At 37.3% G+C, this 14,526-nt stretch overlaps 1 protein-coding gene across 1 annotated transcript in view; it reads right to left on the reverse strand.

Annotated features, from left to right (window-relative positions):
* LOC136319452 (ryanodine receptor 2) overlaps positions 1–14,526 on the reverse strand; it is a gene marked incomplete at its 3' end in the record, with an annotated part of 236,616 nt that overhangs the window by 17,529 nt on the left and 204,561 nt on the right. Inside the window, exons 38-40 of the mRNA XM_066252709.1 lie at positions 12,003–12,117; positions 10,561–10,693; positions 10,263–10,366 (exon numbers count right to left, since the gene is read on the reverse strand). Of these exons, the coding sequence (XP_066108806.1) occupies positions 10,263–10,366; positions 10,561–10,693; positions 12,003–12,117 (352 nt within the window). The remainder of the gene's footprint in view (positions 1–10,262; positions 10,367–10,560; positions 10,694–12,002; positions 12,118–14,526) is intronic.

Below are 14,526 nucleotides of genomic sequence, written 5' to 3' on the forward strand. Positions count from 1 at the left end.
TACTAGACGCAGAGTTTAAAATAATGATTGTTAGGATGCTCAAAGATCTTAGAACAAAAATAGATGGTCATTACAAACACCTAAACAAAGACATAGCAAATATAAAAAAGGACATTGAAATAATAAAAAAGAATCAGTCAGAAATGACAAATATAATATCAGAAATGAAGAACACAATGGAAGGAATTAAAAGCAGGATGGATGAAGCTGAGAATCAAATCAGCGAGTTAGAGGACAAGATAAACTAAGGCACGGAAGGAGAGCAGAAAAAAAAAAGAGACTCAAAAAGTCTGAGGAAACTCTAAAGAGAGCTCTGTGACAACATGAAGAGAAATAACATCCACATAATAGGGGTTCCTACAGAAGAAAAGAAAGAACAAGGGATAGAGACTTTGTTCAAACATATCATAGCTGAAAACTTCCCTCAATTAAGGCAGAAAAACATCTCACAAGTTCATAAAGCACAGAGAACTCCATTAAAGAGAAAACCAAAGATATCTACACCAAGACACATCATAATTAAAATACCAAAGCTAAGTAATAAAGAAAAAATATTAAAAGCTGCTACAAAAAAAAAGGCTATCACCAATAAAGGAGCAGCTATAAGGATGACTTCTGACTTCTCAACAGAAACACTTGAGGCCAGAAGAGAATGGCAAGAAATATTCAAAGTAATGCAGAACAAGACCTACAACCAAGACTACTTTATCCAGCAAGGCTATCTTTTAAAATTTAAGGAGAAATAAAAAGCTTTCCAGAGCAAAAAAAAAAATTCAAGGAATTCACTACAACCAAACCAATGCTGAAAGAAATGCTAAGGGGCCTGTTGTAAACAGATCAAAGGGGGAAAAGAACATAGCAAAAGAGGAATACAGTTTTAAAGAATAAAATCACAATAAACAACTACATATCAATAATACCCTTAAATGTAAATGGGTTAAATGATCCAATAAAAAGACATAGGATAGCTGTGTGGATAAGAAAACAGGACCCATACATATGCTGTCTAGAAGAGACACACCTTAAAATAAAAGATGTACACAGACTGAAGATAAAAGGATGGAAAAAATATTTCACGCAAATGGAAATGAAAAAAAGCTGGGGTAGTTATATTAGACAAAATGGACTTTAAAACAAAGGTTATAGTAAGCGATAAAGAAGGTCATTACATAATGATAAAGGGAGTAATCCAACAGAAAGATATAACCGTTATAAATAACTACAAACCTAATATAGGAGCACCTTAATATATAAAGCAGACTTTGATGGATTTAAAGGGCAAGATCAACAGCAATACTATTATAGTAGGGGATTTCAATACCCCACTAACATCACTAGATAGATCCTCAAGAAAGAAAATTAACAAAGAAACAGCAGACTTAAAGGACACACAAGATCAACTCAATTTAATAGATATCTTCAGAACCTTTCACCCTAAAGCAGCAGAATATACATTCTTTTCAAGTGCTCATGGTACATTCTCTAGGATAGACCACATGTTAGGGCACAAAAGCGGTCTCAACAAATTTAAGAAGATTGAAATCATATCGAGCACTTTCTCTGATCACAATGGCATGAAATCAGAAATCAACCACAACAGAAAAACTGAAAAATACTCAAACACTTGGAAACTAAATAGCATGTTATTAAATAACAAATAGGTTAACAATGAGATCAAAGAAGAAATAAAAAAATTCCTAGAAACGAACGATAACGAGCATACATCAACTCAAAATCTATGGGACACAGCAAAAGCAGTACTAAGAGTGAAGTTCATAGCATTACAGGCATACCTTAAGAAGCTAGAAAAAGCTCAAATAAACAACTTGACTCTGCATCTAAAACAAGTAGAAAAAGAACAGCAAATAAAGCCCAGAGGTAGTAGAAGGAAAGAAATAATAAAGATCAGAGCGGAAATAAATTACATAGAGGCTAAAGAAACAATACAGTGGTGCAGTAGATAAAGCATCGACCTGGAAATGCTGAGATCACTGGTTCGAAACCCTGGGCTTGCCTGGTCAAGGCACATAGGGGAGTTGATGCTTCCAGCTCCTCCCCCCATCTCTCTTTCTCTCTCTCTCTCCTCTCTAAAATGAATAAATAAAATTTAAAAAAAAAGAAACAATGAAAACAGGAGCTAGTTCTTTGAAAAGGTAAACAAGATTGATGAACCTTTAACCAGACACACCAAAAAAAAAAGAAAAAGAACTCAAATAGCCCTGGCCGGTTGGCTCAGCGGTAGAGCGTCGGCCTAGCGTGCGGAGGACCCGGGTTCGATTCCCGGCCAGGGCACACAGGAGAAGCGCCCATTTGCTTCTCCACCCCTCCGCCGCACTTTCCTCTCTGTCTCTCTCTTCCCCTCCCGCAGCCAAGGCTCCATTGGAGCAAAGATGGCCCGGGCGCTGGGGATGGCTCTGTGGCCTCTACCTCAGGCACTAGAGTGGCTCTGGTCGTAACATGGCGACGCCCAGGATGGGCAGAGCATCGCCCCCTGCTGGGCAGAGCGTCGCCCCTGGTGGGTGTGCCGGGAGGATCCCGGTCAGGCGCATGCGGGAGTCTGTCTGACTGTCTCTCCCCGTTTCTAGCTTCAGAAAAATGAAAAAAAAAAAAAAAGAACTCAAATAAATAAAATTAGAAATGAGAGTGGAGAAATAACAACCAACACAACAGAAATACAAAATATTGTAAGAAAATACTATGAAGAACTATATGCCAAAAAACTAGATAACCTAAATGAAATGGACAAATTCCTTGAAAGGTATAATCTTCCAAAAATTAATCTGGAAGAATCAGAAAACCTAAACAGATCGATTATAATAAATGAGATTGAGACAGTTATCAAAAAACTCCCAAAAAAGAAAAGTCCTGGGCCTGATGGCTTCACAAGTGAATTCTACCAAATATTCAAAGAAGAACTAACTCCTATCCTTCTCAAGCTATTTCAAAAAATTCAAGAGGAAGAAAGATTTCCAAGCTCCTTTTATGAGGTGAGCATAATTCTGATTCCAAAACCAGGCAAAGACAACACAAAGAAAGAAAATAATAGGCCACTATCCCTGATAAATTTAGATGCTAAAATCTTCAACAAAATATAAGCAAACCGGATCCAGCAATATATGAAAAATATCATACACCATGATCAAGTGGGATTTATTCTTGGGAGGCAAGGCTGGTATAATATTTGCAAATCAATCAATGTGATTCACCACATAAACAAAAGGAAGGAGAAAAACCACATGATAATTTCAAAAGATGCAGAAAAAGTATTTGATAAAATCTAGAACCCATTCATGATCAAAACTCTCAGCAAAGTGGGAATACAGAGAACATACCTCAACATGATAAAGGCCATCTATGACAAACCCACAGCCAACATCATACTCAATGGGCAAAAATTAAAAGCAATCCCCTTAAGATCAGGAACAAGGCAGGGGGGCCCCCCTTCACCACTCTTATTCAAAACTGTTCTGGAAGTCCTAGCCACAGCAACCAGACAAGAAAGAGAAATAAAAGGCATCCAAATTGAAAAAGAAGAAGTAAAACTATAATTATTTGCAGATGATATGATATCGGATATAGAAAACCCTAAAGTCTCAGTCAAAAAACTACTGGACCTGATATAAAATTAATACTCAGAAATCAGAGGCATTTTTATACACCAACAATGAACAGTCAGAAAGAGAAATTAAGGAAACAATCCCCTTCACCACTGCAACCAAAAAAATGAAGTACCTGGGAATAAATTTACCCAGGAAGATTTAAGACTTGTACTCAGAAAATTATAAAACATTGATAAAAGAAATCAGGGAAGATATAAACAAGTGGAAGTATATACCTGTGCTCATGGTTAGGAATAATAAACATCATTAAAATGATTATATTACCCAAAGCAATTTATAAATTTAATGCAATACCAATTAAAATACCAATGACATACTTCAAAGATATAGAACTTATATTCCAAAAATTTATATGGAACCAAAAGAGAACACGAATAGCCTCAGAAATCTTGAAAAGGAAGAATAAAGTGGGAGGTATCACACTTCTGGATATCAAGTTATACTACAAGGCCATTGTACTCAAAATAGCTAGATACTGGCATAAGAAAAAGCATATAAATCAATGGAACAGAACAGAGAACCAAGAAATAAATCCACACTTTTATGGACAACTGATATTTGACAAAGGAGGTAAGAGCATACATTGGAGTAAAGACAGCCTCTTCAACAAATGGTGTTGGGAAAACTGGACAGCTACCTTCAAAAAAATAAAACTAGACCACCAACTTACACCATTCACAAAAATAAACTCAAAATGGATAAAAGACTTAAATGTAAGCCATAAAACCATAAGCCTCTCTGACATCTCTCGCAGCAATATATTTGCCGATTTATCTCCATGGGCAAATGTAATAAAAGACAGGATAAACAAATGGGTCTATATCAAACTAAAAAGCTTTTGCGCAGCTAAAGACAATAAGAACAGAATAAAAAGACAAACTACACAATGGGAAAACATATTTGACAATACATCTGATAAGGGGTTAATAACCAAAATTAATAAAGAACTTGTAAAACTCAACACCAGGAAGACAAACAATCCAATCCAAAAATGGGTGAAAGAAATGAATAATCACTTCTCCAAAGAGGACATACAGATGGCCAACAGGCATATGAAAAAATGCTCAACATCACTAATCATTAGAGAAATACAAATTAAAGCCACCATGAGATATCACCTCACACCAGTCAGAATGGCACTTATCAATAAAACAACACAGAATAAGTGCTAGCGAGGATGTGGAGAAAAGGGAACCCTCCTGCACTGCTGGTGGGAATGCAGACTGGTGCAGCCACTGTGGAAAACAGTATGGAGATTCCTCAAGAAATTAAAAATCGAACTGCCTTTTGACCCAGCTATCCCACTTTTAGGAATATACCCCAAGAACACCATAGCACTGTTTCAGAAGGAGAAATGCACCCCCATGTTTATGGCAGCATTGTTCACAATAGCGAAGATCTGCAAACAGCCCAAGTGCCCGTCAGTGGACGAGTGGATTAAAAAGCTTTGGTATATATATACTATGGAATACTACTCAGCCATAAGAAATGATGACATCGGATCATTTACATTTAATAACATGGATGGACCTTGATAACATTATACTGAGCGAAATAAGTAAATCAGAAAAAACTAAGAACTACAATATATGATTCCATACATAGATGGGACACAAAAATGAAACTCAGAGACATGGAAAAGAGTGTGGGGGTTATGGGGTAGGGGGAGAGGGTGGGGTTGGGGGAAGGGTGGGGCACAAAGAAAACCAGTTAGAAGCTGATGGAAGACAATTGGACTTTGGGTGATGGGAATGCAGCATATGTCAAAATGTCAAAATAACCTAAAGATCAGGGGTCTCAAACCAATTTTGTGCGGCCCGCAGACTAATCCACGAAGTTCAAAATATTTTGGATAAAATTAAGTAAGCCTAGGGGCCTACTTGTATTTTTCATTTCTCTAGCATCCTAGCTAGATATTAGCTTAGTTAACAGCAGTTGTGATGCGAACTACAGTTTCTGGTCGTTCTGTGACACTGAGTAAACTGCATGTATGATTGTGCTTGTTGTACTGATTTTTTTTGGTTTTCAACTGCAGTGAGAAAAGTGTTGCGTAACAGTTGCCTTTTGTAGACCTAGTGCGGCCCGCCGAAGGCTGTGATCTTGCTCTGCGGCCCACATGCTGAGTTGAGTTTGAGACCCCTGCTAAAGATGTTTTCTCTGAACATATGTATCCTGATTTATCAATGTCATCCCATTAAAATTAATAATAAAAGATAAATTAAATAAAAAAGAAAAAGAAAAAAAAGAGTACACAGCCTTTGTGTATCACTGATTCCTTAAACTGTAACATATAAACTCATGTATAATGTAAAATGTAGGCCCTGGCCAGTTGGCTCAGTGATAGAACATCGGCCTGGTGTGTGGATGTTCCTGGTTTCTCAGTCAGGGCACACAGGAGAAACAACAATCTGCTTCTCCATCCCTCCCTATCCCCCTTCTCTCTCTGTCTACCTCTATCTCTCTCTTCCCCTCCAAAGCTATGGCTAGATTGGTTCGAGCCCCTGACACTAAGGATAGCTCCACAGTCTCCACCTCAGGCACTAAAAATAGTTTGGTTGTGAGCATGGCCGCAGATGGGCAGAGCATCAGCCCCGGACAGGGGTCGCTGGGCAGATCCCAGTCGGGGTGTATGTGGGAGTCTGTCTCTCTATCTCCCCACCTCTCACTTGGAAAAAAAGAAAAAAAAATATATATAATGTATATATGAGATGTTAAAATAACATTTTTTATTTATATATATTTAACTTTATTTTTCAGTTACAGTTTGTATTCAACGCTTTTTGTACTGGTTTCAGGTATACAGCATAGCAGATAGACATTAATATAGGTGACAAAGGAAGAGTTTAAAGAGGGACTCTTATTTGTTGTGAGTTCTTTTTATTACTGCTTTGATTTCATTGCTTGTAATTGATCTATTCAGATTTTGTTTTCATTGATTAAGTCCTGGATGCTTGTACGTTTCTAGGAATTTATCCACTTCTTCTAGATTATTCAATCTATTGGTAAATAATTTGTAGTATTTTCTTATAACCCTTTGTATTTCTCTGGTGTCAGTTATGACATATTCTCTTTCATTTCTGATTTTCCTTATTTGGGTCCTCTCTCTTTTTTTTTAAGAATGTGGTTAAAAGTTTTTCGATCTTTTTTATCTTTTCAAAGAACCAGCTTGAGGTTTCTTGATCTTCTATACTGGTTTTCAGACTCTATTTGGTTTATTTCTGCTCTGATCTTTATAATTTCCTTCCTTCTACTCATTCTGGAATTTTTTCATTGTTCATTTTCAAGTTGCTTTAGGTGTCAGGTGAGATTGTTTACTTGAGATTTCCCTGTTCTTCCAAGTAAGCCTCTATTGCTGTGAACTGCCCTCTTACAGCTGAGCTGGCTATGCACCATAGATTTTGGAATTTTGTTTTCATTTTAATTTGTCTCAAGGTAGCTTTGGATTTCTTCCTTGATCTGTTAACCCATTTAATAACATGTTATCTAGCTTCTATGTGTTTGAGTTTTTCACGCTTTTTTTCTTGTAATTTATTTCTAGTCTCATACTATTGTGGTCAAAGATGCTTGAAATTATTTCAATCTTCTTAAATCTACAGAGGCTTGTTTTATAGCCCTATATGTGATTAGAAAAGTTTCCATGTGCACTTAGAAAATTGTGTATCCTGCAGGTTTGAGGTATATGTCTCTCAAAATATCAATTAACCCCATCTGATATGATGTATCATTTAAGGCTGTTTCCTTGTTGTTTTGTTCCTAAAAGATCTATTGGTATCTATTGATGTCAACAGGGTGTTAAAGTACACTACTGTGACTGTATTACTACTGTTAATTTCTCCCTTTATGTCCATCAAGATTTGCTTCAGAAATTTAGGTGTTCCTATGTTGGGTGCATAAATGTTTACAAAGGTTATTTCCTCTTGCTGAATTGATCCCTTTATCATTATGTAATACCCTTCTTTGTCTCTTATTATAGCCTTTGTGTACTTAATTTTATCTTGTACAAGTATTGCTACCCCGGTTTTTCATTTTGTTTCAATTTGCATGAAATATCTTTATCCATCTCTTAAATTTCATTCTGTATGTGTCTTTTGTTCTGAGGTGGGTCTTTTGTACACAGCATATACATGGGTCTTGTTTTCTTTGATTTTTATTTATTGATTTTAGAGAGAGAGTAAGGGACAGAGGGAGAGATGAGAGAGAGAAACATCAGTCTCTTTCAGTATGTCCCCTGACCAGGGATTGAATGCACAACCTTTGTGTATCGGGCAACGGGGTGTTGTTTACTTATCCATGCCACTACCCTATGTATTTTGACTGGTGCATTTAACCTATTAACATTTAAAGTGATTACTGATGGTATGTATTTATTGCCACTTTATTCTTTATGTTTCTCTTTCTTTCCTTATTCTTAAAGATGTTCTGTTAACATTTCTTATAATACTTGTTTGTTGTGGTAAATTCCTTTAGCATTTTCTTGTCTTGGAAGTTCTTTATTTGTCCTTTACTTCTCAATGATGGCCTTGGTGGGGGAGTAGTCTTAATTATAGGTTTTTGCTTTTTATTGTTTTGAATATTTTGGTCTAATTCCTTCTGCCTGAAATATTTCTGTTGTGGAATCAACTGACAGTCTTATGGGAGCTCTCTTGTAGTTAACTATCTTTGTCTTGCTGTTGTTAAGATTCTCCATTTTTCTTTAACCTTTGCTTTTTAAATTATGATGTGTCTTGGTTTGGGCCTCTTTGGCCTCATCATATTTGGCTGGGACTCTGGTACTTCCTGGACTTGTGTGTCTGTTTTCCTTCACCACGTTAGGGAAGTTTTCAGTCGTTTCTTCAAATAGGTTCTCAAACCCTTGGCCTCCCTCTTCTTCTTCTAGTACCTCTATGAAGTAGATGTTACCCCTGATATCCCAAAGGTCCCTTACATTACCCTCATTTTAAAAAATTATTTATGTAGTTTTGCTGCTTTGTTGGTTGTTTTCTGCTTTTTTGTCTTCCAAATCACTGATTCAAACCTCTGCTTTATTGAACTTGCTCTTTATTCCTGCTAATATATTCATTTCAGTTACTGTATTCCTCATTTCTGAATGGTTCTTTTTTATGGTTTCTACAACCTTTTTTATGATTACTATCTCTTTAACTTCTCACTGAGTTTAACCACACTTCCCCTAAGTTCCTTGAGCATCATTATTACTATTGTTTTGAACTCTGTATCTGGTAGTGTGCTTGCCTCTACTTCATATAGTTCTTTTTCTAGGGGATGTCTCCTGTTCTTCCATTTGAGACCTGTTTCTTTGTCTCCCCATTTTGGCTGCCTCTTTTGTGTTTGTTTCAATACATTAGGTAGATCTGCTATGTCCCCAGTCTTGGTATGATGCCTTTACGTAGTTGGTGTCCCATAGGGTTCAGTGGCATAATCTCCCTAATCACCTGAGCTGGTGACCCTTGTGTGGGTTATGTGAGCTCTCTTGTTGCATTTGAGTCTTAACTGCTGTTGGCCCTTCTGTAGGTTAGCCCCTCAGACTGGCTGACTATGAGGATTGACCCTGACAACCACATACAGGCTGCTGTGTGGGGCTGACCGCACAAAGTGGCATTTTCCTAGCAGATTCTGATGCCTACCAGGATCTCCCTTTGGGTGTGCCACTTATAGAACTAAGTGAGTTGTGCTCTGGTGTGGTTTGAGGCTTAACACAGGTTGTGCTGGTCCTGGGGCCTCTTGGAGGGAACCAGTACAAGTCAATGTAAGACACTGCCTATAACTGACCTTGGGCTAACTATCTGGACTGACTGCGTGATCCACAGTTGTGGCAGCCTCTGCTGGGCCTGGGTATATGGGGGAAGGTCCAAGCTACACACAATGGCTAGCTTCCGTCATCATTAAGTCTGGAGGAAGGTCAGCAAAAGACCTAAGTCTTCCCAAGATCCACCTCCACCTTCTTCTATCTGTCAATTGCCTGTTAGGCTCAGTAGCTGGAAGAGCATCTCGTGGTACTCAAATTGCATAAGGTAGATTCTCAGTGAGCCATCAAGTAGGGTCAAATGGTGTTCACCAGATGCAAACACATTCAAATTTGGTGCCAGTGCTGGGTCTGAGGCAACTCAACAAGAGTATAGCAAGGCCAGCTGTCTCTGCCACCTGCCTGGAACTCGTGGACCTGCATTGGGGCAGAGTTCTAGGGAGTCATCAGGATGAGGCCAGCAGAGCTCATCAGGCTAAAGCAGACCAAGCTCTGGCTATGTGGAGGGAGGGCTCCACACAGGCAAACAGGTGCCCATCAGGCCCATGGGGATAACAAGGCCCCCTCTAACCTCTTAATTCAGTCTCTGACATGTGAAAAAACTGAAACTGTGCGATTAAAGCAAATGTGACAGCAGACAGCATGAAAGGACAAAAACACACATATAAAAAACACAGTATAAAAATACTGATAGAGAGTAAGTTGATTCTCTTTTCAGACAAAAGTACATGTGGTTAAAGGAAATAACATCTCAAATTTCCTGTTCTTTATAATATTATATATGTAATATATTCATATGTAACTGTAGTAACTCTAACTATACTATAGTTACATTTAAATAATCTTAAAGACTTACTAACAAGCATAACTCACATTAGCAGAGCGGCACAAAGGCAGCTTACCTTTTCCAGATCTGGCTCACGCAGAGCTAAGGCTAGTTCGTTGTTATCCATCACCGAGGCTGCTGCCACGTCTAGCGGTGTTGAACCTCTCATAGCTGGTGAGGCTGTTAATCCAAATGAAGATGAAACAAAACCTGGATTGTGCTGCAACTATAAATTCTGCATAAAACACACTTCCATTTAAAATGTAATTTCTAAGTGCAACATACATTGCACTCCTGAGTTAATTTACATGACACTGCAAGATGTTTTATTATTTTTCTCAAAAATATTAAATAAAAGTCAAACACGGACTTACCTAGACCAACACTGCTGTTTTCCAATAAATAACTGAGATGGTCAAACATAGCTTTTTGATTCTGCCTACTTATACGACAGAAGTAACATAGAAAACGGCAACAGTTGGCCACCATCTTGGGAAAAGTGATCTCCTACATAAAGAGCATTTAATTAGCTGTGAAAGCAAATCATCTTTATAAAGTTGAGTTCAAAAGTTCAGGTCTCAGTCACAGTGTCAACCCATGTGTTCCCATGTCGGCAGAGCCTCAGACGCCAAACACTCTCACACTTCCATCCAGACTTTGACTCACCTAGTCCATGGGCCACAAAAAAATCAAGACTGGCACTAATTTTGAAACCTTATGACCATCAATGACTTGACTTGAAATAAATCTACAGCCCTAAATAGAAAGAGGCATGGGCCTGGCTTAGGAATCAGGCAGACTTGGTGGTGGTTCCTGACTACCCTCAGCTGTGCTTCCTCGGGAAATGACGCAATCTCACTGCTCTGTCATGTATAACTGGAATAAGATGGATAATAACACACACTTCAGTTAAGAAAGGGGGATCTCATTGAGACCACGTGTGAAAACACCTAGTGTAATATCTGCAACCATAAATTCTTATCACCAGTGTTACTGTTGTCATCATTAAGATTCCAGGTATTCACAACCTTCCTGGTTTGACATGACTTCTCTGCTGTAATGAGCACCCAGACTGGAAGCTATACCCCAACAAACACATGTCCCTGAGAGCCAAACCTTGTTCTAGGACACTCAGGGTGCCTAGAGTCCTTCTTTAACGTAGTATTTTATAAATACCTTTGTAAGGCTGACTAACTGATAGAGTGAACATGAGAATTATGAACTCATATCCATATTTTGATAGATTGTAAATTTTCAAAAAATATTAAAATATATTTTGCAAATCAGAAGTTATGAAATTACACTGATTTATATCAAGTTATTTGTTATACTGCTCTATTCATTTGGTTTTAAAAGAACTTTAAATATTAGTCCCTTAACAATTCACTTTATCCTCCTGAGGGTCATCCTGATGTCTTGTCTGGATCAGGAATTGAGTGTCATCAATTCCCCCCAACTGTCGTCACAGGGAATGGCTGAGTCTGAAGGACATGTTTGTGCTATGAACCTCTAATGTGAAGTAAACTGATTTATTATTCTGAATTTTAAAAAATAGTACAATATAACTTTTAAAGTTTCCAAACATCCCCTAAATGACAATAGTTTAGGATATAGCAAATTACACAGCATAACATAAAAACTATAATAGATATGCAAGAAGAAAACACTAGTAGTATATCAACTCTGTGTAAAATTTTGTTTTGTTGTTTTTCAAATGGTGTCTTTCAAAACAGTCCTCCTGAAAGGATTTAAGAGATTCATGTTCTCAAGAAAGCCATAATAAACATCACCCCAAGAAGCAAAGGTTTTCCTTTACCTTGGATTCCCCACCACCGAGGACATTCACCATGACCTCCATCACCGTCTCATGCATCCCTAGAGCCCTCATGAGGTTAGGGTGCTGGTAAAACACTTTGTTATTCATGATATCCCTACGAAGGAGCACAGGTATAGAGGGAAGCACAGAGGTCAGAGCAAAATTTCAATAAAAATTTATCTGAAATCCTGATTAACCTTCTGGAAATAATTACTGGTGTGTATGGAAAAGTAAGAGTTAAGCCATACATACATACATATATCTATCATTAAGTCACACAAGTTAATAAGTAAAATTAATTGAGTTTTCTTCCAAAATACTGATAGCCTACCAGCCCTGGCCAGGTGGCTCAGTGGACAGAGTATCATCCTGGCACACTGAGATTGTGGGTTCGATTCCTTGTCAAGGCTTATATGAGAAGCAACCAGTGAGTACATCACTAAATGGAACAAGTTGATGATTCTATCTCCCTTTCCCCATCACTTTCTCTCTCACTCTCTCTCAAATCCATGGAAAAATTTTAATATATATTTATATATATTGGTAGCCTACCAAAAATAGTATAGAAGTTGTTTATTCTTTTCAATCACAAAAAATGTACCAAATACGTAAACATTCACTAATATGAAATAGTTTTGAACACATTATCACTAATTGAATGTATACCCAAACATGTTCAACCTTCTTTTGAACAGAAGTGAATCAGTGTGCAAGTTTATAAAAAAGTTCCTATATAAATCATTGATATGTAAGTTATCTGCTTTTCACATATGCTATTTTTAGTACTATGTTTAATTACTTGTATATTTAATAATATTAGCATTATTTCCTGTTACATTTACATTATTCTGGTAAAATGGACCTGGAAGCTATTATGTTAAGTGAAATAAACCAGGCAGAGAAATAAAAATATCATATGACCTCACTCATTTGAGGAATCCAATGAACAATGTGAACTGAGGAACAGAACAGAGGCAGAGGCGGGATCAAAGGGACCAGAGGGAAAGGGGATGAGAGGATGGGATCAGAGAAGGGAAAGAAATTGGTGAAATTATATACACATAATACAGTGTTATAGAGAGCAGAAAAGAAAATCCTGGAGGGAAAGGGGGAGGGTGTTGCGAGAAGGGGGCAAAGGGGATGTTGAGGGGAACACGGGAGAGAGGGGATGCATTCAGAGGGACACTAGAATCTATGTAAACACAATAAATTTAAATTTTAAAAAAAGTATATACATTCTCCAATAAAAAGTGGATACATGAAATCCAGGCACAAGTAATCTAACTCAGCGGTTTTCAACCTTCTTCCACTTGCAAACTGGTGAAAACAGGAGAATTATTTCAGGGCAGAAGTCACCGAGCATAAGTGAATTTGACTAAGATCATTGGGTCTTATAGTCTTCATACATCATCAGGGTGATTAATTCTTTCAGAGATCAGCGCAAAATTTCTGGTGGACCTGTCTGCAGACCCGGACTAGTGGTTGAAAATCACTGATATAACTCATTAAAATGGACATTCAATTTAAAGAAAGAACAGCACATGGTACCTGAAATACTTCTTAATATTACTGCATTGCATATTACAATATTTATGTAAAGGTATTGTAAGGATCTTACTGTTTAGTAGTCATTGCAACTGAAGAGCTCTGTCAATTTTAATGTTAATATAAATCAAATCAGTGCAAGAGTTTTTTCTATAGAACACTTTCCCATATGTCAGAGCTCAAAAATAAGGTACTGGCTACAAGAAAGAAAGGAAAAAAAAACATTGCCTTCAAATCTGATTTTCTTAAAGGAGTCACCCACTCATTTAGTCACATACTAACTTTTAGTTACTATGGCTATATGAGAAAAATGGAATAGTGGAATTCTTCTATGATTCTTTTCCCTTTGTTTTTTAGTTTTAGTTTTCCACTTTTAATTTAGTTTAGTTTTAATAAAGAGAACTTTAAGACAGCACAACCCAGCAAAATGACGGGGCCCAAGGCTAGCACAGATCTGATCTGTTTCACGTCAGAGGGCATGTCCATCCAGCAAGAGAACCGTTAACTCCTGAATCCCGGTTACAATCATGGGGCTTGTTCTCTTCTCAACTCAAGTCCCGTTTATAACCTAACTTTGAAAAGTATTTAATTGAGAAATCTTATTTGCCTTTGTTCTAGATAAATTAAGTGGATTTTTAATTCTACCATCCAGTAGACAGGATGCCACTTATGAAATGTGTCCTTCTGAGATGCATTTAATATTTCTAATTTCGCGTGCGTGCACACACACACACACAAAATAAAAACATTTTGCATTTGAGAGAGTGATTTCTATTTACTGGAAATTCTTCCTTTTTTCATTGGCTAAATAGAATTACTTATTATGAGAAGCTTGCCTCCTCAAGTTATATTTAAGATATCAAAAACAAAAACAAAACGACTCATGCGCACACAAGGATAAATGAAGACCTTAAAACTTGCCACTGTTGTTCAGGTTTTTCTGTGCTCCCTCTTTGTCCAGTTAGTGTATTTACGTTTA

The sequence above is a fragment of the Saccopteryx bilineata genome, chromosome 1, assembly GCF_036850765.1.
Source record: "Saccopteryx bilineata isolate mSacBil1 chromosome 1, mSacBil1_pri_phased_curated, whole genome shotgun sequence".
Classification (NCBI taxonomy): Eukaryota; Metazoa; Chordata; class Mammalia; order Chiroptera; family Emballonuridae; genus Saccopteryx; species Saccopteryx bilineata.